Source organism: Bufo bufo, chromosome 11 (genome assembly GCF_905171765.1).
Source record: "Bufo bufo chromosome 11, aBufBuf1.1, whole genome shotgun sequence".
NCBI classification, from domain to species: Eukaryota; Metazoa; Chordata; class Amphibia; order Anura; family Bufonidae; genus Bufo; species Bufo bufo.
In genome coordinates, this window is record NC_053399.1 from 29,606,036 (window position 1) to 29,630,163 (window position 24,128).

At 41.9% G+C, this 24,128-nt stretch overlaps 1 protein-coding gene across 1 annotated transcript in view; it reads right to left on the minus strand.

Moving 5' to 3' along the window:
* MNAT1 (MNAT1 component of CDK activating kinase) overlaps nt 1-24,128 on the minus strand; it is a 136,664-nt gene that overhangs the window by 52,167 nt on the left and 60,369 nt on the right. The window contains exon 7 of the mRNA XM_040411200.1: nt 8,479-8,600. Within this exon, the coding sequence (XP_040267134.1) occupies nt 8,479-8,600 (122 nt within the window). The remainder of the gene's footprint in view (nt 1-8,478; nt 8,601-24,128) is intronic.

Below are 24,128 nucleotides of genomic sequence, written 5' to 3' on the forward strand. Positions count from 1 at the left end.
GGGGGCGTGGCCAGCACAGTGACTTCTTGTTTACAGGCTTGTAAACGACCTTTATCAGAGCAGGGAGAGAAGCTGACATCACAGGTCATGTGACCCTCAATGAAATCTGAGAAACCAGCCACTGCAGATAAAGTGAGTTAATTGGAAAGCTGTTACATTTGCTTAGTTGGGAACATAGAAAGAACAAAAAAATAACTCGGATAACCCCTTTAAATAAAAAGTGTAAAAAAAAATAAAAAAATAAAAAACCAAAATATTAAGTATGAATAACCCCCTTTCCCAATTTCACATATAAAATGTATAAAACAATAAATAAACATATTACATATCGCCACGTCAGAAAAGTCCAAACTATTAAAATATAAAAAAAATCTATGCGGTGAACGCCGGAACAGAAAAAATAAATAAAAACTGTGCGATACACCATTTTTTAAAATGCGGAATGCACGTGGCTTTTTTGGTTTATTTTTTCGCGTGGTATCGAATGGTATCGAGTATCGCAATACTTTTTTTATGGTATTGAAACCGAATAAAAAATTTGGTATCGCAACAACTCTACTCTGTTCTTAGCATCACTGCATCCTGGCAGGATGTTTACATGCAGAACTTCCTGTTTTGATCAGCTTCCTGCCAGGTTTTCTAACCAAACCCAGCATGCTTTACTCTGTAATGTGGCTCAAAGCTGGCTCCCCCTGCCACACTGTTCTCTCTGCACTATTTATGCTACACATCTCCCCCCCCCCCCCCCCCCTCTCCATGTTAGTTAGGCAGAGCAAGCCCTGTGAAACATTACAGAGCAAAGCATTCTGGGTTTGTTTAGAAAAAAAATATGCAGTGTTTGTGGTGCTCTAGGCAGATAAAAACATTTCTTATGGTATAAAATAAAAAAAGAACCATTATTAATCTGTTAAATACCCCCATCACTCTGATAGACTCCACCAGTCCTGCAGCAATGGCATCCAGTACATTATTCATATGTTCGCTGCAGCCAATCACAACACTGCAAAGGCATCATTTAAGAGAACCTGCCATGAAGCTGGTGATGCCCTCACCGACATTCATTTCACTTCTCTGCTAATGTTCCATGGTTGTGCAGCAATCACTGTATAATCCCGGCACAACAGGCAGAGAAGGGTCTGCATTATTCATGAGCTACCAATTCCTTCCACTCTTCTGCCGCTGATTGACAGTTCCTCCAACGGTAGCATAAACACAATGACAGGTTCTCTTTCAACACTGGGGTGTTTTGCAATCCACTATCCTGATAACCAAACCTCCATCTTCACAACCCAGGAGTGTTCTGAATCCCAAGCCAACAACAACAACAACCATCACTGACTTTGTCTGTGGCATTTTTCCTTCCACTAAACTAGCAGGCCTGTGCTATAACCTCCGTAGCAGACATTATTGTATAAGGGAATGTGTCAGCAATAATTTGCCTATATAACTAATGCTAAGGTACTGTTGTGCACTCAGACATCAAATGAATACCTTTGTTAACTTTATTTGCATTTCTGATCACAAGAAAACGAAGTTTGGAGGATATGCAAATTAATCTCAAAGTGCCCAGTAGGGTGTTTCTAATCTTTCAGCCCGCCTCCTCAGAAAGCCCTTTTCTCCTGTTCACAGTACCTCCCCATGCAATCCTAACTCTGTCCTTCTGTGACGTCAACTCTCGCAGTCTGTCAGGGCCTGCACACCACAGTATACACTAGGGGCATCGGCCTGTGTGTGTACTACTCATGCTCAGCCCAGCTGGCTTCATCACCGTGGAACCACTAGAAGTGAAATGACAACCATCTCTGCGGTCCCATGGTGAAGCCAGGGGCACAAAGCATGTGCAGCACATACAGTGAGGCTGATGCCCACTGTATGCACAGTGGTGCACAGGGCCAGACAGACTGTCAGCAGAGAGGTGACGTCACAGACAGAGGGGGAGGGCATCAGCGCACAGATTTAGGGGCACATGGGAAGGTACTGGAGCAGTAGAAGAGGTGGACTTAGGCTCTTTGCAATATTTGTAACACCCTGCTAGGTACTTTGAGATTCATTTGTATATCCTGCAAACTTCATTTTCTTGCAATCAGAAATGCACATAAACAGAACATAGGAATGCATTGAATGATGTCTAAGTGCACAACAGGACCTTAACATTAAATAGGCAAAATATTGGTGATAGATTCCCTTTAAACCTTTGAGAGACAAATAATAGACAAGAGCATATTGTCCCAAAACCTCACTTCACATATATACTTTAAACTTAATGCCAGTAGAACAGCAACAGTACATCCTACGCAGTATCGTATGACCGTCTTCTGCTAAAGTCATTGAAGCTGTTAAAGACTGAAACATTTACAGAGATTAGTTATAAAGGCTACAACTACATTTACCATCTAAAGCCAAAAATATTGTAGTCAAACACTTTCCCAGACCAACATAGAACAACGCCAAGAATTCTTCTGAGGATGAAGATTATCCATTGTTCCATAAAGCTGCAGACAAATAAATACCTTAAAGGGAATGTCATCGGAAAACGACCTATCGTTTATATCAAGTTATTATATTCAACATATTTTAATAAAATGTTTTTTTTTTTTTTTTTTCCATGTCATCTATATTTAATTAATTAATATACTTCCTGGTCTGTAGAAATCACTTCAGTCACTTCTTAGTAGTCATCTCCTTATCATCACAAGCAGGATTACAATGGCACGTAACATACGATCAAACCACTCACAATAGTTTATGAACACAGCTCACCTCCACCCCCTCCCGGCACATGTCACAGGGCATGCCCACAAGTCATCTCCAGACTACAGTCTGGTCCATGTGGCTGCTGTAAAGCATGGCTGCTCTCATAATAATGGACAGCAAAATAGAATTTAAAAAAATTGGTTTTAATTAATAAAAACATGCAAGTGGTACATATCCTTTAAAGAAAACAAATACCGTAGACATATGATAATGCTTTCAAAGATTTACCACGTGGCCAAATGTAGGCTGCCAGAGACTAATGCAGGAGAGTACACAGAAATGTGAGCACTGTCATCTCCATGGAGCAGGAACAGTCTGTCACCGCTTATGAAGAAGAGATGGAGCTTGATACAGTCAATAACATCACTATCAACTCTATGGATCTGTCGCCAAGAGTAAGTCTCACCACCAAAAACACAAGAAAAAGTAGACAGAACCAGTTGACCAGATGGCAGTTGTTCTCATAAACCTTTATGGAGAGCAGGGGTTCCTTGGGCCCACCAGTGGAAATTATTCTCAGGCCTGACCTCTATATCACTAGAAAAAAGTCTAACAGGTTTCAATTCAAAGAAATAGACCCTAGTGGCAAATTACTATCTCCAATGGCAGCTCCAAAAATTTTTTTCTCCTCCTGGACCTTTGGGCCCACTATGGTATCAGAGCCTGGGACCACTGGAGGATCCTTAGGTACTCTTGTGGGCCAGTCCGACGCTGATCGAGTGTATGAAGTGCCTGCCTTGCTTTCTCCTCCCTTTTTCATCTGCCGTCGGCAGTTTTGCTTGGCACAAGGCGGAGGGGGAGTGGGTGTCTCTATACTAATGGAGGTCACAGAGGCGGGACTTCCAGGAAATCAACTGCCGTTTTTGCAAAAAATTATCCCCAGAACATGATATGTTTGGGGGAGAAGACTAATTTACATAATTGCAATATTAATTGCACTTGGTTTCTTTCCTGCATCTCCGCTCTCACGAAGCAGGAATCTCATCATCAAGCAGCATGGAGACTACAGGAGCTCTTGTCACACTTTTACAATATACTATGCATATGATTTTCGACTCATCTGAGTAACAGATACTTCCTCTTCTGGTTCGGAAGAGCAGGTGATTGAATTAACCCTTTCCACATGTTATGTCTATAATCCACATTAAAATGTTTAAAATGAGGGTTCAATAACCACCTAACATCTGGTGTGAGGCAGCTCAGCAAATCCAACGTGGAGCCCTGCAACTATGGGGGTTGATCAAGTATCAAAAGGTCAAGAGTCTTAAAAACAGATGGGAATGGTTAGATCACAGGATTCAGACCATAACCATACTGGATGAACATTTATGTGCCTTGGTCTCAGAAACCGAGAATGGGGGACAAAATCTACATACCTATGCTTATGAGTTACTTTCATAGACAGCTGCTTAAACGGGGTTGTCAAGGATTTTGATACTGATGGTCTAACCTCAGGATAGACTATCGATATCAGATCAGCTGGCGTCTGAAGATCAGCAGTTTAGTTATAGCTCTTCAATGGGAGCAGAGCTGCAGTTACCAGCTTCAACTCTGGACGGAACTGTGTAGTTCCAATACCGGGACTTCAATTAAACAGTTGATTGGCGGGGTGTTGGACTCCTGCCGACCCCATATTGATGGCCTCATCCTAAGGATAGGCCACTACTATCAAAATCCTACACAACCCCTTTAAAGAGGAGCTATCACCAGTCTTGACATGTCTGTTATAGTAACTACTTGCATTCCCCATGAAGTAGTAATTCTGGAGCATCTTTTCCTGGACCTCTAGAAATTTTTGATTAAACAGACAACTGTGTGTTACTATTCACGTTGTTAAAGGGGTGTATCCGTAACAGATAGTTACTGTCAAAACTGACTGGACTGTGTGACACTGTGCAGGGGCACGCCCCAATCTGGTCAAAGCAAGTTGGCAATTCATTCATATCTAGCAGGAACTAAAGAGCAATAGAACAATGCAGAGTTTTACAAAAAGGTACTCTAAAATTGTTATTTTATGGGGAGCACCATCATTTACTAGACATCCCAGGAGTTCTGCCAGGTCCTCTTTAAAGGAGGCACATCGAAGATCACAACTGTCTGGGCTTTTACTGAAAGCCAACTCCCTGTTGTTCATTTACTATAACGGACGAATTATACGGACTCCAAAGAAAGACTAGCGGAACTGAGAAGAAAAGAAATGACACACAATCACCACTGCCAATTTATTCCAGGTATTGTCAGGGGTCTGACCATTGTGGCCGAGTAAAATGCCACCAATGTTTATCTTGAGACAATCCCTTTAAAATATGCCAAAAGACAGCACACTATAGAGGTGACCAAACTTTTTAATATCAGGTGACAGATGGACAAAGCGGATTCTAGAACAGATGGAAGGGAAGTCTTTCTTCTACAACAGTGTTTCTGTCACGGCTTGGTGGTAGTTTGCCGTGACACTTTCGCCGCGCATGATGGTTGCCGGTGGCACTGTGTTGTTTGTTATGCATGCATGTGCACTTCCCATTTAAGGCTGTTTCCCTTCCCTTTTCTGGTGTGTATAGGGTTAATGTGTGTGGCCTCTTGGCTCTTCTTGTTCTGAGTTGTAAGCCTGAGGTCAGATTGTCTTCAGTGTCATGAGGAGATGGCGCTTTCCATCTGCCCAGTCCTTGAGGGCCACCTTATGGGACATACTGTCACGATGGGGAGTGGGGGGAACCCCCCCTTCCCACCGTACAATGTGGGGAGAAGGAAGCAGCTAGGCCTGAAAACAGGGAAAAGGGAGCTGGAAACCAACTAAGCATCCCTAAATCCTATCCCTAACCTCCTGACTGTATGAGCCGCCCCCGATGGTAGGGGGGCTCATACTCGCGAACCCGGGCCCTACTGAGCTCCTCAAGACACTGAAGACAATCTGACCTCAGGCTCACAACTCAGAACAATAAGATCCAAGAGGCCACACCCAGCTCCACCTTGCGCACACATTAACCCCATACACACCAGAAAAGGGAAGGGAAATAGCCTTAAAGGAGAAGTGCACACGCATGCATAACAAACAACACGTTGCCACCGGCAACCATCATCATGCGGAGCGAAAGTGTCACGGCAAACTACCACTAAGCCGTGACAGTTTCTTGAAGATGACCCTAAAAAAAAACACAGATACGATGATCAGCAGATCACTGTGGATCTGACTACTGTAATCTGTGGCCAGCCACACGGCACTACTATTCGAATAAATGGTCGTCCATGTAATGTATGGATGAGCCAGGTCCATCAGTGCGGAAAAAGTTCTCACAGAATATTCTGGTCCTCTCCATAACGTTCATCTGCACTAATAGGGCATATGGACAGGAACTGTCATGGTGAGAAGACCCCTTTGATACTATCGAAACTTGTTTTCTATCCTGTTGACCAAAGCCTAACATTAGCCTGATACATGACCCTTTCAGAATCTCTTTTGGTTTGTGTTCAGAACATGGCCTCATCCATTCGAGTTCATACTTGACTCATCACTTTGTGGCAGTTTTATATCATCATCTGCAGAGAGGTTCCAAACAAAGACAATGCCACCATTACTCAAAGGCCTAGACAAGGTGCTTTTATAAAGAGCCAATGTCTTGGACTTGTATTCCAAATGTAATTCTTTTCATTTTAGTCAAATTCAAATGTACTTTTTTATACTCATGAATCATCCTTAAGAGGTTGGCAAACATCCTCACTAAAGAAGAGTCATCTTCCCCATAAAGTAATCTCGAGGGTAAAACCTCCGACATCTGTAAGCTATTTGGCCAACAATGGGCTGATGGAGGCCACACTTTTCAGACATTGTTTTGTAACCCTTTCCTACATCATTAGCATCAGACATCTTCCCGATGGTTTCCTAAAGATTTACTTTGATCAGAGTGGATATTGTTTTCAGAAACCCTTCATACCGTGGAGAAGAGTCTGATGGTAACAACTGAAGGATAAAATTTGTTCATTTTTGAAGCCATGAACTCAAAAAGGTTCCTGCTATTGACATCTTCTTATTGTACACATACCGGACCAGGTCCAATCACCCATACAACATGTGTCATTATCCTTGTTTTTCTGGGAAGAGGGCATGCAAACCAGCTCTTAACCAGCTCTGCCTCTAATGCCACCAGATGGAAGGTGGCTATCCTATAAGTCAATGTTCAACTTGATTAGAATACCCTCTTCCCAGAATTCCAGAGAAGCATTGCCTGGCCTATAAGACTCCCCGCTCCAATTAGATGCTCTCCATAAGATGATATAGTATACCCTGAATCATTATTCTTGTAGTAACATAAAGCTCCTATACAATTCCCCGAATTGTGATTTCCTACAAATGTAGGGATAACTCCGACTGTAACAGAAAAGAATAGATGCATGTCAGATAATACTCAGATTTAGTGAAATTATTTTACCCACTGACCTCTAGCAGATATTGTTATGAACTGACAATTTCAGCAGATTTTTATAAGGAATAGACAGCATAAAATGGCTAATGTGTGCATAGTTCACACTTACTAAATTCAATTTGCAATCTACTTACTACAATTTCATAGTTTATCCCAGTGGTGGCGAATCTATGGCATGGGTGCCAGAGGCGGCACTCAGAGCCCTCTCTGTGGGCACACATGCCCTGGAAAAAGTCTATGGTGTGCCAATATGCCTTAGACTAAAAGCTTAGCGAAGCAGGCACAGACAGGAGACGCTCCGCTCAGCTAATCCTGGCATAGCACATGGTTACAGGGTACCCGTGTGCTATGCCAGCATTTAGTAAACCTTGTCGGGCACAGGCAGGAGCAGCAATGTGTGCTTCTGCCCGTACTCACTGCGCTGCAGACCCATTCATAAAGTGTACAGCCCGTACTCCGTACACCGCTGAGAAGTCAGCTGTGTGGAGAATAGTGAATTTAAAGCGCACAGGGAAAGGTGTGCTTTAGGGGGAAAAAATTCAAAATCCATAAATAAAGTACATTAGAAAAAGTATTATTAGGGCATTTGGTACATTTTACAAAAAACGATTAAAAGTTTAGTTATTCTTTAACTGCTGCACCAAAGCTTACCTATGCCCTATCCACTGTTGTCAAGCTCTACACAGTCATATCCCTGCGTTTAATCCTGAGAACAATCCTGGGCAGCAGCATTCTGTCCAGTGTTATCACTGCTGCAGCCATGCACTGGTTGCTGCACTCACTGGAGGTAATCATACAAGATGGAACATAAGTAGATGTAAGTGAATAGAGACACCGGTGTTAGCTGTCAAGATGCTAAACAGGGAATATTTGTGGATTTTGTTTTACATTTTAGGCCAAAAAAATAACTTAATAAATTCCCGGAGAACTCCTTTAAAAAGACTTCATTCAAAAGAACGGACCTTGGGCTTCCAGTTATTATTATTATTTTTTCACTTTAGGGTGAAATGCGATTTAATTGCAAGCAAAGTTTAGATTTCTGAGCTCCTTCAGAAATGTTTTCTTGTAGAAACCACAGAACGTGCTAAAATGTTTAGGGCTTATTTTACAAAGTGTAAGGTTGACTTACAAGCTTCACTTACGTCACAGCAAGACTCTGCCCGTCCTACGTCCGACACATTGTTTACTAAACCAGATGTTCTGCAATTAACTATGTGTACATTTGACGCTCGCTTTACTATAGACAGCTTATGTCCGTGAATGATCCCATTCTGTAGACACATGTACAAACAGAAAATACACTTACCCCATTCTACTCAGCACTTCTATTTCAGGGACTGCTGGGCCGTATGTTTCTATGTGAATAGGTCTATAACGATACAAAACTTCTTGCAGTCTTGGAACTGGCACAGAAGAAATATGCTGACCCTACAAATAAAAGAGAAAATAAATGCACATAATTGTTGTAAAAGCTGAATTATACAAGTAACACAAAGGAATTCAAGTTTTGTGGAATTATTATGGTGGGACAAGATGACTACTTATTTTAAGACCTCTTCCCATGGCTTCCAAAATATCAAATTTTAGAAATCAACTCTTCTGTATGCATTTTACTCAAAAGTACGACTTGGCTTTCAGCAGAATGGAGGGGAAAATTCACTACAGAAATGTTAAAGGGTTTGGCCAACTTTTATTGATTCACGGCCAATCTTTAGGATAGACCATCAGTAGCTGATCAGCAGGAGCACGACAGACTGCCCGAACTACAGAGCACCATCAACCCTGTACTGGAGGGAGCTTGTTTAAAGGGGGTTGTGTCACTTCAGCAAATACAATTTATTATGTAGAGGAAGTTAATATAAAGGCACATTATACACTGCTCTTTTCCATGGTTATGACCACCCCGTAATCCATCAGTGGCGGTCGTGCTTGCACACTATAGAAAAAAAACACCAGCCTATGTGCACTCCAACGGTCCTGGTTGCCAGAGTGGCTAACGTTTTTCCTATAGTGTGCAAGCACAACCACCACTGCTGGATTACAGGGTGGTCGTAACCATGAAAAGTGTATAATATAGAAAAATAAATCAAGCCAGCAAAGGAGGCAATATGGACAATCACAATACATTAGTAAGTGCCTTGTATTAACTTTCTCTACATGATAAATGTCACTTGCTAAAATGAGACAAACCACCCCCCCCCCCCCCCCCCCCCCCCCGGGTGCGTTCACATGACTATGTATTTAACAGTCTGCAAAACACAGATCTGCAATAAATATGAGTCAATTTGTTGCATCCATTTTTTTGCGGACCCACTGAAACAATGCCTATTCTTGTCTGCAAAATGGGCACGAATAGGGCACTTCCTATCTTTTTTTGTGGGATTGCAAAATGGACATTAAAATGAACATGCAGATCAGATGCGGAGCAAAAATACAGTTATGTGCATGGGGCCTAATACTGGGGTCATAGTCTGTCTAAGCTACAATTATTTCAAATCACACTGAGCATTTTTTTTTTATTGTATATAACACAAAAGGCTTGTGGGAAGCTCACCAGAATAGAGCACGACCTGCTATCATCCCGTAGCTAATAGTAGTAGGAAATACAAAAAAAATGGTCGGCTCACAAGAAGTCAAATATAACTTATTTATTCTCACTAATGAAATAACAATAACCCTTACGGATCAATCATATGTAGACAGAAGCAATATATAATACCAATGTAAAATGACAAATAAAAAAACATAAAATATCTAAAATTATCACAGTCCCTCCTTTGTAATGAGCTGCGGTGCTCTCGCAGCTCACAATATAATATGGTGACTGCAAACCTTTATAGCCTAGATTATAATTCCCTATGCAAAGTCATCCAGATTTTGAACAAAGACACAGACTTATGCGACTTTCTGGTTAAGTCCAGCATGATTTTGCGGTTATATTTGGTATGTTTGGTAGTTGTCAGTAACCGGCTTAGTATAGTAAATGGAAGTTCACTCACTCGCATATGCGCCACACGGACATCCCATATATGTAACTGTTGTTTAAATGAAGTGCGCTTCTTACCGGGTCCTTGTAACTCGATCCGCAAAGCGATATCCGTTTGTATGTAAGCTACCCACAGACCAGTCTATTAACCCAAAACAAGATCAGAGATCCAACTAACCCCACTTTCGGTACGATCCCTTTTTTAGGCAATCCACAACAGAGAAATCAACAGAATGTAACGAAACTAAATCACAAATTTATAAAAAGAGATACACATCTCCAAAAGCACTCACAACCACACCCACAACAGAAAAAAGATATGCAAGTAATGTTCAAAATACCCAGCACATTCACGTTTGGGAAACAAATTCCTTCAACACTCACGACACCAATGGTACAACAATCAATAATAACCAATGTGACACCTACAGCACAGAATCACATACAGAGGGAACAAACACCCAACAAAAAAAGAGGATACGAAGGGGTGGATATAAACGAAAGCACAAAAATAAAAATATGGAAAGCAGCAGAGACAACATCCTAAATTTGAGTTCCATTAATTTAAAGGAGAGTGAACTCAAACGTCTAAATAAAGGTTTAAAATTCGCACCAAGTGCACCTTTGAGGAAGTTTGATGTAATCGTGGGTATAGGAAAATATATAAAAAAAAATGTGTTGTAAAAAAATACTTTATAAAGAATCCCACAATACAACAGAATCCTCAAACATGTATGTATAAGCACGTTGATTTGAAATTAAAGTCTAGGATGTATCCCAGGCAGGAGATGGGGAAGGAAATGTTGGCTTTCAAAGGGGCAGTTGAAATGGATATTAGAAAAATTAGAACAAGGAAGCGAACAGATTGTAATTTAACTAAAGAGGAGATACAGGCAGTGAGGAACTTACAACAAAACCACCAGATCACGATTCGCCCCGCCGATAAAGGCGGAGCAATCGTGATTCTGGATATAATGAAATATGAAGACAAATGTAAGAGACTTCAGACTTCATAAGGCTCGCTGATGTAAATACTAGATATGAGGAAGAACTGAGGAGTATATGTGAGACAGCGAAAGAGAAGTGGGTCTTGAACAAATCTGAATATGATTTTATATTGGGTACCCCCAAAAAATTGCCAGTCTTTTATTGTATCCCAAAGGTGCACAAAGACCCTATTAATCCACCCGGGAGACCTATTGTCTCCGGTATAGGCTCACTAACGTCCAATTTGTCACAGTCTTTGGATTACATGTTGCAACCATGTGTAAAAGATATTCCATCTTATTTAAAAGGACACCACAACGGTTGTCAATTTATTTGAAAATCTGACATGCAAACCTGGATGGATCATGGCGACGTTGGACGGTAGTTCACTCTATAGATGCATCGACCATGAAGATGGCATACATGCGATAAATACCATATTATCCCAGAGGAAAGATCTTAAAATAGAACAGTTGCAATTCATCTTGGACAGCATTAGATATGTACTAACACATAATTATTTTTATTTTGATTCAAGATATTATTTACAGTTGATGGGCACCAGATTCGCCCCCAGCTATGCCAATCTGTTTATGGCAGCTTGGGAACAAAACATCGTAACACCCAGGCTGGGGTCGGGTCTGGTGCTCTGGCGGCGCTACATCGATGACATCATATTGGTATGGGACAGATCACATGATTTTTTGATGAGTTAAATAGCAATGAACTCAATCTTAAATTCACACCTAATATTAGCACCCAGGTGGTGCCGTTTTTGGACTTAAATATAGAAATTAAGGAGTTTAAATTTTTGTGTAGTACATATCAAAAGGCTGTGGCAAAGAACAGTTTCATTCTAAACACAAGCTGCCACTTACCTCGATGGCTGCTGAATATACCATTCAGCCAGTTTCGTAGACTGAAATGCAACTGTACAGAAAAAGAACAATTCGAATTGGAGGCAACATCTATGAAAAACCAATTTATGGAAAAACAATATCCATCCGCATTACTGGATGATGCATTTAATAGAGTGAAGAACTTAGATAGACGCACATTTTTTGAAGAAAGGGATAAAATAATCAAGGAGAGGAATCATCTAAGCTAGTATTGCCTTTTAATACTGAATATAAAAAAATTTCCACTGTTGTGAACATTGGCATATGTTATGAGAAGACAAAGTATTGGCCACTGTCTTGTCAAATAAATCACCTATTGTCTATACTAGAGCACCTAATTTAGGACTACAGGTAGCCCCCACTATTAAGAAACAAGAAAAAACATCTATAATTACACCTTGAAGTCCTTAAAGGGGTTTTACAGGTGTGGTACCTGTGGTAATTGTAGAACAACAAGGTTCCCCAAAAAAGCTATGAAAACAATTTCCCAAACTAATTCATATGAATGGGAAATTAATGAAATACTATCATGCAATAGAGAGGGTGTAATATATTTGCTGGAATATCCATGTGCAAAACAGTATGAGGGCCGCACCAGTAGGACCCTTAAAATTAGGGTATCTGAACATATAAACAACATTAGGAAGGGCTACGAAAAACATATGCTGTCTAATCATTTCAAAGTACACCACGCCAGTGATCCAACAGGTTTGAAATTTACAGCTCTCCAGTCTGTTAAGAAAGATTGGAGGGGAGGCGACTTCATATCTAAGATGTCAAGGTATGAGTCGAAGATGATTTATGAATTTTCAACTTTGGCACCCAAAGGACTCAATTCAGAACTGGAAATTTTTGGATTTCTATAGATGGTCAGTTGGCAGGTTTACATGACATGTCGACGCCAGGCTGTTTTCCAGCGTGTCGACATGTCCTGCATCCTCCCACCGGTACCAGATAATCCATCAGTTGAAGTAAAGCGGCCAGTGCTAATCCATGTTTAGCAATACAAGGAATGACTTTAATTTAAAAAATGTCGCTGTTTTTATAAAAACCTAATGACATGTTTATCTTATAGCAATTGTTTATATGTGGAGAATAATATAGGCTTATTAAGCTTAACGTAAACAAAATGATTTATTGTATATGCTATATGATTAGAAGTCACGGTCCGGTCCATGTTTTAATTTAAGCTCAGGCTCTATTTAAAGAGCGATATGTCCCCCTTGTTAACACAATTCTTTTGCCACTGAGGAAGAAACCCTTGTGGTTTTGAAACGCGTCTGGTGATAAGAGTGACTGCATCCTTTAAAGACCCTGCGCTATATGTTTATACTATCAAATCCAAAGTGCTACTAAGTACAGAAAAAAAACAACTTGATACAACTTAGCGTCTGCAAAATCCTAGCACGCGTGCGCGGAGTCTCGATAACAGCGAGGAACAACTCGTGGAGCTGTCAGCGTCCGGAAACACACACTACGCAGGCGCGAAGTGCCGCCACCAGTGAAAGAACATCTGTGGAGCCACCGGTGGGTAGCTTACATACAAACAGATATCGCTTTGCGGATCGAGCTACAAGGATCCGGTAAGAAGCGCACTTCATTTATACAACAGTGACATATATGGGATGTCCGTGTGGCGCATATGCGAGTGAGTGAGCTTCCATTTACTATACTAAGCCGGTTACTGACAACTACCAAACATACCAAATATAACCGCAAAATCATACTGGACTTAACCAGAAAGCCGCATAAGTCTGTGTCTTTGTTCAAAATCTGGATGACTTTGCATAGGGAATTATAATCTAGGCCAATGATGGTGAACCTTTTAGAGACCGAGTGCCCAAACTGCAACCCAAAACCCACTTATTTATCGCAAAGTGCCAATTGCCACAGCAATTTAACCTGAATCCTACAGTCCAGTATAGTATATCTTCCATGTACTTTATCATTTAGCTATAATAGCCTGCATCCAATGCGCTGCCTGTGGTGTTCACAGTGCGCCCTGCGCTGATGAATGGAAGGAAAAGTCTAAGGCATATCGGTACACCATGGACTTTTTCCAGGGTGCGGGTGCCCACAGAGAGGGCTATGAGTGCCGCCTCTGGCACCCGTGCCATAGGTTCGCCACCACTGATCTAGGCTATAAAAGGTTTGCAGTCACCATATTATATTGTGAGCTGCAAGAGCTCCGCAGCTCATTACAAAGGAGGGACCGTGATCATTTTATATATTTAATGTTGTTTTATTTGTCATTTTACATTGGTATTATATATTTCTTCTGTCTACATATGATTGATCCGTAAGGGTTATTGTTATTTCATTATGGAGAATAAATAAGTTATATTTGACTTCTTGTGAGTCGACCATTTTTTTGCATTTTTTTTTTTATTATTGCACTGTACTCCTTATGAGGTAAAAAAAAAAAAATTCAATTGCCCTTTTTTTTTTAAATGGAGTCCCTTTCTCTGTACAGAGCTGAGATGCTCTATTAGCAGGATCTGAATTTTCTCTCTGCTCCGTCAGGCAGGGAGCTGACGGCTCCTTATCTCTGATCTTACAAACACTTATTATAGCTCAGTTCTTATCTTAATGATAAGAATGTGGCTTAACAGTTAACCCTTTTTTGACAATATTTTTAATAAAGACCAATTGAAAAATTATTTTTAGTCCAAAATGAGTAAAAGGCAATCATAAAAAAAAATCACCCCCGAAGGTGTACACAGCTTTTAAGCTGGTTCTCTACTGAAAAGGATGTTGAAGGCATTAACCAATGGAGATGTCAATCAATGGACCAGCGCAGGCTTGGTAAGGTCTGAATATGCCCAACCATTGAGCGATCATTAGCATAAGAGGTGGTAGACGGGAAGTATCATGTACAGACAAATAAAGCAGAGTGCTGATATGAATAAAAGCACCAATATCCCATATATACACTGCTCAAAAAAATAAAGGGAACACTTAAACAACACAATGTAACTCCACGTCAATCACACTTCTGTGAAATCAAACTGTCCACTTAGGAAACAACACTGAGTGACAATCAATTTCACATGCTGTTGTGCAAATAGAATAGACAACAGGTGCAAATTATAGGCAATTAGAAAGACACCCCCAATAAAGGAGTGGTTCTGCAGGTGGTAACCAGAGACCACTTCTCAGTTCCTATGCTTCCTGGCTGATGTTTTGGTCACTTTTGAATGCTGCCGGTGCTTTCACTCTAGTGGTAGCATGAGACGGAGTCTACAACCCACACAAGTGGCTCAGGTAGTGCAGCTTATCCAGGATGGCACATCAATGCGAGCTGTGGCAAGAAGGTTTGCTGTGTCTGTCAGCATAGTGTCCAGAGCATGGAGGTGCTACCAGGAGACAGGCCAGTACATCAGGAGACGTGGAGGAGGCCGTAGGAGGGCAACAACCCAGCAGCAGGACCGCTACCTCCGCCTTTGTGCAAGGAGGAACAGGAGGAGCACTGCCAGAGCCCTGCAAAATGTCCTCCAGCAGGCCACAAATGTGCATGTGTCTGCTCAAACGGTCAGAAACAGACTCCATGAGGGTGATATGAGGGTCCGACGTCCACAGGTGGGGGTTGTGCTTACAGCCCAACACCGTGCAGGACGTTTGGCATTTGCCAGAAAACACCAAGATTGGCAAATTCGCCACTGGCGCCCTGTGCTCTTCACAGATGAAAGCAGGTTCACACTGAGCACATGTGACAGACGTGACAGAGTCTGGAGACGCCGTGGAGAACGTTCTGCTGCCTGCAACATCCTCCAGCATGACCGATTTGGCATTGGGTCAGTAATGGTGTGGGTGGCATTTCTTTGGAGGGCTACACAGCCCTCCATGTGCTCGCCAGAGGTAGCCTGACTGCCATTAGGTACCGAGATGAGATCCTCAGACCCCTTGTGAGACCATATGCTGGTGCGGTTGGCCCTGGGTTCCTCCTAATGCAAGACAATGCTAGACCTCATGTGGCTGGAGTGTGTCAGCAGTTCCTGCAAGACGAAGGCATTCATGCTATGGACTGGCCCGCCCGTTCCCCAGACCTGAATCCAATTGAGCACATCTGGGACATCACGTCTCGCTCTATCCACCAACGTCACGTTGCACCACAGACTGTACAGGAGTTGGCAGATGCTTTAATCCAGGTCTGGGAGGAGATCCCTCAGGAGACCGTTCGCCACCTCATCAGGAGCATGCACAGGCGTTGTAGGGAGGTCATACAGGCACGTGGAGGCCACACACACTACTGAGCCTCATTTTGACTTGTTTTAAGGACATTACATCAAAGTTGGATCAGCCTGTAGTGTGTTTTTCCACTTTAATTTTGAGTGTGACTCCAAATCCAGACCTCCATGGGTTAAAAAATTTGATTTCCATTTATTTTTTTTTGTGTGATTTTGTTGTCAGCACATTCAACTATGTAAAGAACAAAGTATTTCAGAAGAATATTTAATTAATTCAGATCTAGGATGTGTTATTTTTGTGTTCCCTTTATTTTTTTGAGCAGTGTGTATAGATATATATATAATACACAATAGAAACAAGAGTTGATACGATTATGAATCTAACTAGGCTGTGACATGATACTCCACACCAATATCAGCCACCACCTCTGACGTGAGTTTTGCCGTTGGCTTTTTCAAGGGGTATGATGTGATCCCGCCCCCCCAAGTTTGTGTTGTAAGGTCTGCAGCACTAAAAGGGGCTATAAAATTTACAAAGGTCATGACAGACATAGTAGTAGCAATGGTTTATAGTGCAAAACCTGCTGACAGGTTCCCTTTAAGGTAACTGTGAACACCGAAAATCTGCAAAGACGGAACATTTGTAGCAATTAAGAAATGAATTAACGGTATTCCACAAAAGTCTCTGAGACTGCGTTTTAATGACAGCCATTAATGATTTCCTGGAAGTATTAGCTTATAGGGTAATTAATCACACAGAAAAGACAACTAGGTGACATAATCCTAGAGGAAATATAAAGTAAAAAAAAAAAAAAACATTTTTATGGTGGGCAGCATACTAACAAAAAGGGGGGGTGGCATACCGGTAGAGGGCAAAATTATATTTTCTCTAAACCTCCATATAACAGGTCACTGGGTCTGCCAATTAAAATGTAGCCAGCCCTGCTAGTCCAATACAACTATCAAATTACAAACAGAAATAAGTGGTTAAAAAGGTTGCAAAGGTACTATATCTACTATACATGAAAAACGGAAGCTCTTTGCGCAAATTGTTCATCAAACATGTGTCCCACGTGTGGCCCATCCACCAACGCCAAGGTCAGTTCTGCAGATGGGTACCTAACACTAACACACCTGCCTCTCCTGGGCCTAACGTAAGTCTACAATGTTCATGGCGGGTAGGAAACCGCACTACTGGAGCACCACAAGTCGACAGGCTAAAGCACTACAGGGGAAGGGAGGCATTCTAATACAAGGGGCACTACAGGGGGGTGATTAATACAGGCTGGAGCACTAACGGGGGAGCGCATTATAATACAGTTCATTACAAGTGGGTATTAATACAGGCCAAAGCGCTACAGGGGCAATTATAATACGGGTGGGGGCATTACACATACTGGCACTACAAGGGGCATTATAATAGAAAGAGCAAAGCAAGGGACACTATAAATACTAGGGGCACTACAGGGGGCTTTATAACTACTGGAGCTACTACAGAGAGCCTTATAAATACTGGGACCACTATATGAAGCATTATAACTACAGGGGGCACAGCAGAGTGCGATATAAATACTGGAGACACTACAGGGAGCATAATAAATAATAGGGTAACAATAGAGGTCATAATAACTAATGGGGACACTATAAGGGGCATTATTACTACTGTGGGCTCTACAGAGGTGCCTTATAGAGGGGCTTTGTTACTGCTGTGGGCACTATAAGAGAGTCTTATTTCTACTGGGAGCACCATGGGAGTGTTATTACTACTGGGGGTACTGTGGGGGCATTATTATTGGGCATTGCTACTAATATGGGGAGCACTATCACTATTGAGAGTACTGTAGGGGCAGTATTAATATTCAATGCAGTCTGTGAGCACTATTCTTGAAGGTGGGAACCTTTTGTATAGCACTATTATTTTTGCAGTATAGCATTTGGGAGCACAGGGGACACAGTATTGGGGGTAACAGCAGGATTACAATGTTGGGGCCCAAGGAGGGTGAGGATAATGGAGAAGTGAGGAATCCAAAATTTCTGTGTGGCAAACTCTGCAGAAACAAGACGCGGCTGAAAGAAGTTGTCATGGTGGTCTGGTCTGAATGAAGAAGAGGAGGAAAGAGAATGTCTACTTCAGATGAGACAACTCTGGATGTAATAGGTATGTGGTTCTATATGCTATTAACAATAATTTTGTATAGTATCATATCTGACACAGCCTGTCAACTGTAAAAAAAAGTTCTATGTGCCGCCCATATGTCCACTGAGATATAGACAGATAAGGTGAACATGAATAAGTATGTTTGCTTCCATATCGCAAGAGATAACTTTAACCCTTTAAAGACTCTGGTATTTTCAGCCTTGAGACAAGGTTAATGTTTAAACCCCCTTTGGATATGGGAAACTATCAAATTACTGAACAACCAATAATGAGGAAAAAACATGCAGTGACAAGACGTGTTAGATAAACAATGTAGAGTGAATAAATGACATGATTGATTGCCTAATTGGCTTTGGCAAAGGCAGAGGTCATTCCTGTGACTTGCAGCCCTGCAGGGGGCACTCAATCACCAGGCTACCCCATAATGACATCACAAGTTCTCATGTCAAGTTTAGTGACTGTGTAAATTAAAAACATAGGAAACCAGTTAAGGCTCATATACCACAAAAACAGATATGCAGGCCCTAGGCAGGCCGACCAAAACTAACACACTGCGCCATAAGGTAAATGGGAATGTCATTAACGCGGCTCCATTTTCAACACAGTGAAACATTATATACCCCCAGAATATTTTCTTTTCCGGACACTGCAACCAAAAACTCATCTATCAACGATACTTTCTACTAACGGAGGGCAAATACGTCAGACACAGCTGTACATGAACCTGCACTTGTAGATATACAGGTAAAAGTCTGCCTTCAAGCACTAATAAGGGGACTGCTTCTCTACATACTTTCATCCACACAAATACGGTATATATCCTACAAGATGTACGCCTACATGGGTAACATTTCGGGGAAAAAACATATAGATATATTTTTTTAAAATCTCTAAAGGTCCTATTACACTTACAGATAATCGCTAAGATCATTGCTAACAAGCGCTCGTATGAACACTCGTTAGCGATGAGCTGTAATACTGCTGCCGATTACCTGATAACGAGCATACGCTCATTCATCAGGTAATCAGAGTCTTTCAATATGTTTAAAAATAATCGTTTGCCGGCAGCAGATCGTGCCGTGTAATCAGCACTCTGCTGCCGGCAAACAATGAGTCTGAATGAGGACAAGCGATGGTATTAGCGATCGCTCCTCCCCATACTGTGGAGAAGATCATTGCATGTAATAGCAATGGTCTCCTCCGCTAACAAGCAGGCAATTGCCAGGAATGAACACTTCCCTCCCAACAATCGCCTGCAGAATCTGTAGGTGTAATAGGGTCTTAATACAGTGGGCAGGGAAATAGGCAGTGAAAAGAAATAAAGATGGCTATTCCTATTACATAGCTGCAGGCCAAAGGCACTGGTTTTCTCCGCTCATAAACATGCCAGCTTGGAATGACAAGAGGGAATAAGCTGGTTGTTAGGCTGCCCCTTACACATTAGATCAGTGGTCAACTTCAAAAGGGTATGGACACCTTTGGGGCAATTTTTTAAAAATTGCATTTTACCCATTTTGAGATTAAAATCATTTTTGGAATTGGTCTTTTTTTTAAAAATTGCAGCAATTTTCTGTGATGCAGGGGTTAAATTTACAGATTATTTGCAGACTGTCACTTTCTGTTTACTGGGATGACAGCTCATTTATAGCTCTTTTCCCTGACCTCATAAACCCTTATTTAAGCCATAGTCTTATCAGTTTGGTAACAATTTAGCTATAATTTGTATTTCTGAGCTCAGGCTAGGAGGTCTATATAAGCCAGTCACTCGACACGAAAGTGACAGTCTGCAAATAGGCTGAGATTTAACCCATGTATCACAAAAAAAAACTGCTGAAGATTTTTCATAAAAACCAATTGCAGAATGATTTTAGCCCAAAATGAGTAGAATGCAATAATTTAAAAAAAACTGTCCCCAAGTGTTCATAGCCTTTAAAGAGGACCCGTCACCTCTCCTTATATGTCTGTTTCAGTAACTATTTGCATTCTTCCTTGTAACAATAATTCTGGAGCATCTATTCTGATGACTCTGTGATATGACATTCCTTTATTATTCCTGCTAGAAGTTATTAATGAAATATCAGCAGAATGTAATACAGGGGCAACTGTTACCAGATTTCCCATGTTTAAAAAAAAAAAAAAACACTCAAGGTCATTACATAAGTGGCACCCTACTGCAAAGACACAATAAAAAAAATTAAAAAAGATTTGTCCATCCATACGATGGTCACATTTCTCTGGGTGGCAATATTTCTTGGGGCCATGTGAAAAGCTTTAGGGCCAAGGGGGCAGAGCCTGCGCCGGACGCTGATGGAAGTGTGAAGCACAGCTCCGCTTCTAGATTAACCCTCTTAGCTTATTTAAGCTAGAAGTGAAGGATCAAAGATGGTCAAGATCGGTGGACCTAAAGCCTCTGACCCGTCCGGTCCATCTAGAAACAACATTCAAGCCGGGGAGATGGAGAAATTTATCAAAAAGGCTGCGACTACCTATACTGCCAGAGAATCCAAGATGGCACCCGGAACGCCGTAAGCAGCCGGACATAAATCTCGCGCCTCTGAAGATCTGGGCAAAGGTAGGGATGATTTCCCAGAGTCCGAGGGCCTCCCTATATCAAGGGCCTTTCTGAAAGAGGCCCTAGCAGAAGCATTATTTTCCCTCAGCCAGGACTTAGCCGAGGATGTTCGACATGTGGGGAGGAGAGTGGAGGCCTTAGAGGAAGCCCAAACTGCTGCCATCCAGCATCAGAGCGCAGTGTCCATGGACTTAAATAAGTGTCAAGCCCACCTAAAAGCTATCTATTTAGCAATTGAAGATCAAGAAAACCGGGGCAGACGCAATAATTTGCGCTTCAGGGGAATCCCAGAAGAAGATGACATCCCGGCCACAATCGTCCAGATATGCCTTTCGCTCCTTGGCCCAGACTCAGCACACAAAGTGCTTCTAGAAAGGGCCCACAGAGCTCTCAGAGCAAAACCTCAACAAGGAGAGCCACCCAGAGATGTGATCTGTAAGTTTCTGCACTACCCCGTTAAAGAGGCCATATTAAATTGCGCCAGAAAAGCTCTAGGGCCAGATTTATCATTACACTTACAGCTTACTCCACTTTTACATATGTTCAAAGTCACTTTTGGCTAAGTCCAGGGTGGATTTGATTTAAATCAAACTGATTTAAATCACAATTTCAAGGGACACTGTCAGGCCTTCTGAGCATAATTAGATCTTTATATGCCCTCCTAGGTCTTTTAATAAGTTTCCAATTCATATAAGTATTATCCCTGTTCGCATTGTAAACCGTGAAAAATAATCTTTATAATCACCTGTCAATCAACTGTCCTTTATGCCCAAGGGGCGTTCTTTGCGCCGCATTTGTGCCCAGCCTCGCCCCAACTGCCGGATCCTTAGCCACGCCCATCTCATTAGAATTCACTTCGCTGGGCGGTATTTTCCTGTCCCCGACATTCCGAGAACCTGCGCATGCGCCCGGCACCCTCACTCACCGGGATCACATCGCGCCTGCGTCCCCTATTGAGGCCGATGACCGTAACTTCGTATTGGGCATGCACGGGATCTCCTAATGTCGGGAACAGGAAAAAACCGCCCAGCGAAGTGAATTCTAATGAGATGGGCGTGTCTAAGGATTCGGCAGTTGGGGCACGGCTGGGCACAAATGCAACGCAAAGTATGCCCCTTGGGCATAAAGGACAGTTGATTGACAGGTGATTATAAAGATTATTTTTCACGGGTTACAATGCGAACAGGGATAATACTTATATGAATTGGAAACTTATTACAAGACCTAGGAGGGCATATAAAGATCTAATTATGCTCAGAAGGCCTGACAGTGTCCCTTTAAATCACTAGTCAGTAAGGCTTGATTTAAATCATAGTTTTCTACATAAAGACTAATTCTTGCTGGTATAACTTATAATATACAAGTAGATGAAGATTTTTAGAATAACAACTTTTCTTATAAGGCTACTTTTACACCTGCGTTCGGTACGGATCCGTCTGGTATCTGCACAGACGGATCCGCACCTATAATGCAAACGCTTGTATCCGTTCAGAATGGATCCGTTTGCATTACCATGAACAAAAAAAAACATTTTTTATTTATTTTTTGTTCATGATAATGCAAACGGATCCGTTTTGACTTACACTGAAAGTCAATGGGAGGCGGATCTGTTTTCAAATTGCACCATATTGTGTCAGTAAAAACAGATCCGTCCCCATTGACTTAGGCCCCTTTCACACGAGCGAGTATTCTGCGCGGATGCGATGCGGGAGGTGAACGCATTGCACCCGCACTGAATACCGACCCATTCATTTCTATGGGGCTGTGCACACGAGCAGTGATTTTCACGCATCACTTTTGCGTTGCGTGAAAATCGCAGCATGCTCCTCTTTGTGCGTTTTTCACGTAACGCAGGCCCCATAGAAATGAATGGGGTTGCGTGAAAATCGCAAGCATCCGCAAGCAAGTGCGGATGCGGTGCGATTTTCACGCACGATTGCTAGGAGACGATCGGTATGGAGACCCGATCATTATTATTTTCCCTTATAACATGGTTATAAGGGAAAATAATAGCATTCTGAATACAGAATGCATAGTAAAACAGCGCTGGAGGGGTTAAAAAACAATAAAAAAATCATTTAACTCACCTTAATCCACTTGCTCGCGTAGCCCGGCATCTCCGTCTGTCTCTTTTACTGTATAGGACCTGTGGTGAGCATTAACTATAGTTCAAGGACCTGGGATGACGTCAATCCGGTTAATCACATGGTATGTCACATGATCTTTTACCATGGTGATTTACCATGGTAAAAGATCATGTAACGTACCATGTAATGACCGGAGTGACGTCATCCCAGGTCCTTGAACTATAGTTAATGCTCACCACAGGTCCTATACAGTAAAAGAGACAGACGGAGATGCCGGCTACGCGAGCAAGTGGATTAAGGTGAGTTAAATTATTTTTTATTGTTTTTTAACCCCTCCAGCGCTGTTTTACTATGCATTCTGTATTCAGAATGCTATTATTTTCCCTTATAACCATGTTATAAGGGAAAATAATACTATTTACAGAACACCGATCCCAAGCCCGAACTTCTGTGAAGAAGTTCGGGTTTGGGTACCAAACACGCGCGATTTTTCTCACGCGAGTGCAAAACGCATTACAATGTTTTGCACTCGCGCGGAAAAATCGCGGGTGTTCCCGCAACGCACCCGCACATTTTCCCGCAACGCCCGTGTGAAAGAGGCCTTACATTGTAAGTCAGGACGAATCCGTTTGGCTCCGCATTGTCAGGCGGACATCAAAACGCTGCTTGCAGCGTTTTGGTGTCCGCCTCCAGGGCGGAATGGAGGCTGAACGGAGGCAAACTGATCCTTATCCATTCAGAATGCATTGGGGCTAAACTGATCCGTTTTGGGCAGCTTGTGAAACGGATCTCACAAGCAGACCCAGAAACGCCAGTGTGAAAGTAGCCTTAGTTGGATTAGGTTGATTCTGTATTCATGTTATAATATTTTTGCTGTGAAGAAGAGGCATGTGATCTCTGCTGAGTCCAATTCAGTTTTGAGAACTGCAAAAGTAAACCAAGCATCTGTGATAATATCTTGTAGGCAGAGAAACTGCCCAATAATCTTACAAAAACCTCTGGAAGAGCATGACATTGTGAATGGATTAATGGAATTTATTTACCAAAAAAATTAAACATATACAGCCTTATTCTACACAA